Genomic DNA, 3,843 nt, shown 5'->3' with positions numbered 1-3,843 from the left:
AGCGAATTACAAAGCAAACAAAAATAAATATAAAATAAATTTTAAAAATTGCCGCCGGGACAGAGGGTTAGAAAAAATTCCCAACAATCCCACGCTATCCTTGCTTAGTTACCACTCCAATGCAAAACTGTAGAAACAATATCCCATCTCACCTCGTCCGAGCTCATCTCAGCCCTGTACATAAACACAGCCTAAAACGTTTGATTTCGACGAGTGTTGTTTTGAAAATTGGATAACCCTGTGTTGACATTCGATATAATCCAATAGTCCAAATGGACTGAGGCCAAAAGGTATAAAACTCATTGTTTGTAGCGAAATCCGTAGTGGACGCGGTCATTCTGTGGCCCTGTTTGGATTGGCTTCTATCTATTTGGACTTACGGATTTGTTCATTTATCTCTCAGTCTGTCCACAGAACTGGACTTTCAGTTTTCTGTTCATTTATCTCTCAGTCTGTCCACAGAACTGGACTTTCAGTTTTCTGTTCATTTATCTCTCAGTCTGTCCACAGAACTGGACTTTCAGTTTTCTGTTCATTTATCTCTCAGTCTGTCCACAGAACTGGACTTTCAGTTTTCTGTTCATTTATCTCTCAGTCTGTCCACAGAACTGGACTTTCAGTTTTCTGTTCATTTATCTCTCAGTCTGTCCACAGAACTGGACTTTCAGTTTTCTGTTCATTTATCTCTCAGTCTGTCCACAGAACTGGACTTTCAGTTTTCTGTTCATTTATCTCTCAGTCTGTCCACAGAACTGGACTTTCAGTTTTCTGTTCATTTATCTCTCAGTCTGTCCACAGAACTGGACTTTCAGTTTTCTGTTCATTTATCTCTCAGTCTGTCCACAGAACTGGACTTTCAGTTTTCTGTTCATTTATCTCTCAGTCTGTCCACAGAACTGGACTTTCAGTTTTCTGTTCATTTATCTCTCAGTCTGTCCACAGAACTGGACTTTCAGTTTTCTGTTCATTTATCTCTCAGTCTGTCCACAGAACTGGACTTTCAGTTTTCTGTTCATTTATCTCTCAGTCTGTCCACAGAACTGGACTTTCAGTTTTCTGTTCATTTATCTCTCAGTCTGTCCACAGAACTGGACTTTCAGTTTTCTGTTCATTTATCTCTCAGTCTGTCCACAGAACTGGACTTTCAGTTTTCTGTTCATTTATCTCTCAGTCTGTCCACAGAACTGGACTTTCAGTTTTCTGTTCATTTATCTCTCAGTCTGTCCACAGAACTGGACTTTCAGTTTTCTGTTCATTTATCTCTCAGTCTGTCCACAGAACTGGACTTTCAGTTTTCTGTTCATTTATCTCTCAGTCTGTCCACAGAACTGGACTTTCAGTTTTCTGTTCATTTATCTCTCAGTCTGTCCACAGAACTGGACTTTCAGTTTTCTGTTCATTTATCTCTCAGTCTGTCCACAGAACTGGACTTTCAGTTTTCTGTTCATTTATCTCTCAGTCTGTCCACAGAACTGGACTTTCAGTTTTCTGTTCATTTATCTCTCAGTCTGTCCACAGAACTGGACTTTCAGTTTTCTGTTCATTTATCTCTCAGTCTGTCCACAGAACTGGACTTTCAGTTTTCTGTTCATTTATCTCTCAGTCTGTCCACAGAACTGGACTTTCAGTTTTCTGTTCATTTATCTCTCAGTCTGTCCACAGAACTGGACTTTCAGTTTTCTGTTCATTTATCTCTCAGTCTGTCCACAGAACTGGACTTTCAGTTTTCTGTTCATTTATCTCTCAGTCTGTCCACAGAACTGGACTTTCAGTTTTCTGTTCATTTATCTCTCAGTCTGTCCACAGAACTGGACTTTCAGTTTTCTGTTCATTTATCTCTCAGTCTGTCCACAGAACTGGACTTTCAGTTTTCTGTTCATTTATCTCTCAGTCTGTCCACAGAACTGGACTTTCAGTTTTCTGTTCATTTATCTCTCAGTCTGTCCACAGAACTGGACTTTCAGTTTTCTGTTCATTCTTTCACCTAGTCTTATTTTGTCTCCTAAGTGGATCTTTCGATAGTGGAAGTCTTTTATCTGATAAATGTGAGATTAATTTATGTACATTTTGCACTGATTTTACTTCCTTTTCTTTTTCCTCTTCAATTTTTTTAACTTCAATTTTTAAATTTTTTTTCAACTTCAATTTTTTTCAACTTCAATTTTATCCCTTCCCTTTTTTAACTATTTCATAATATTTTCCCTTTTGTTCCCTTTTAATTATTTGATTTTACCTTTGAAACTGTTTGCCTCCCGTTTGTTTAGCCATCGACAGAAATACAAATACCTACATATCTTGACATCTGGTAAATCTGGTTTTTCCTCATGACATTTGCAAACACTTTTTGTCTTCTTAAAAAAATTGATCCTTTTTTTTCCATGATCATACATGTGTCTATTTTATATCTAACAAATCACAAGAATAACTATTATTTATATTCCTTCCGACAGTTAACTACCCTATTTATGTATCTACTTACATTTTTTCCTGAGATTTGATCTAAAAGAGTTGTCCTTTTTTTTATTATTATTTTGTGATTTTAATTTGATTTTTTGTTGTTGTGATTTTCTTTAGACTTTAATTTGAAACTTACTTTTTGTAAAATTTAAATTTGATTTTTTTTCCCTCTTTCTAATTGTGTCTTCTTGTGTTTTGATCCAAAAATTAGATTATTTTATGTTTAGGTATTTGAAAAATACTAGTTGCTAATATAAGATTTCACATTTTGAATATTTTAAAACCTTTTTCTTTTCGAGTTAATTTATTTTTATTTGTCTACATCTTTTTCTTCAGGATTTTTAACCAGCGAAAATAAATACAACCATTTCTAGTAGGTACACAAGTAAAGAAAATATTGGAAATTTGCTTAGATTTGTAGGTAGGTACATTTGTAGTGTTATTAAAATAAGACATCTTTTGAGAAACATAAAAAAAAATAACTAGCTTCTTAACAGACTACTTTCAATATTTAAGAAAGCAACTCTACAACCGTTTGCAAGATGATACCATTCACCGATGCTATTTCTTTAGAACCTGCAGAGGCATTGACAACGGATTGATCATAGAATACCTGAGGAGTTGTGTGGAAGATGACGTAGAACAGACCTGAAATATGAACAGTGATTAGAATTAGGCTTGTCACCGAAAAATAGGTTTGGCTTTGACCATTGAAAATGGTTAGCGGAGGGAGTGGCCTTGTCATCTGAAGGTTCCTTCCAGTCCAAGAAGGTGTATTAACAAAATACGTGATTAAAGACTCGGTGCCAGCCTAGTTAGCTTGGTTGGTAGCCTACTGACTCGCGCTACACACCCCCTCGCTATACGTCACTGGTTAGAACTACTGGTCACTACTGCACGGGATAAGGTAAGGTTCGATTCCCGCCCCGGGGCAAACTTTATTTATTTATTTATTATTTTATTTGACATAAAAATCCTTAGTAACTAGGATAGTTTACAAAGGTGGGTAAGGGAGGGTAAGAAAAAAAAAATCATAATAAAGAACACCAGATCGCCAGCGCCAGCCTAGTTAGCTTAGTTGGTAGTGCGTCTGCCTTGTAAGCGCTAGGCCGCGGGTTCGATTCCCGCCCGGGGCGGATTTTATCCTGATGGGATAATGTTCGTTCTCGGAACGGCTGGCTGTTAAGCTAACAGCCAGTTAAGTTCCATTTAATTTGTATTGGCTTAACAGGGCTGTTGAGCTAACGGGCTGTTTGAGGCTGGAAAGGAGGTTGGTGAAATCCACCATTAATAATTTATTTAAGCCAGCAATGACATTGTAAGTAAATATTGGGAAGCCAGAGGTAAAATGACCTAGTAGTCAAATAACCCGACATTTGCAAACAA

At 36.8% G+C, this 3,843-nt stretch overlaps 1 protein-coding gene across 1 annotated transcript; it reads left to right on the top strand.

Annotated features, from left to right (window-relative positions):
* Positions 1–312: 312 nt before the first annotated feature.
* LOC103521655 lies at positions 313–2,936 on the top strand (the record flags this gene model as incomplete). The annotated part of the gene is made up of 2 exons (XM_008486767.2): positions 313–1,884; positions 1,933–2,936. Coding segments are annotated over 2 exons (1,834 nt in total), but the record flags the coding sequence as incomplete, so codon positions are not given.
* Between the last annotated feature and the right edge of the window lie 907 nt (positions 2,937–3,843).

This window comes from Diaphorina citri, unplaced genomic scaffold, assembly GCF_000475195.1.
Source record: "Diaphorina citri unplaced genomic scaffold, Diaci psyllid genome assembly version 1.1 scaffold5660, whole genome shotgun sequence".
Lineage (NCBI taxonomy): Eukaryota > Metazoa > Arthropoda > Insecta > Hemiptera > Psyllidae > Diaphorina > Diaphorina citri.
Note: the sequence above shows the minus strand (reverse complement) of the source record. Positions and strands in the feature narration are given on the sequence as shown.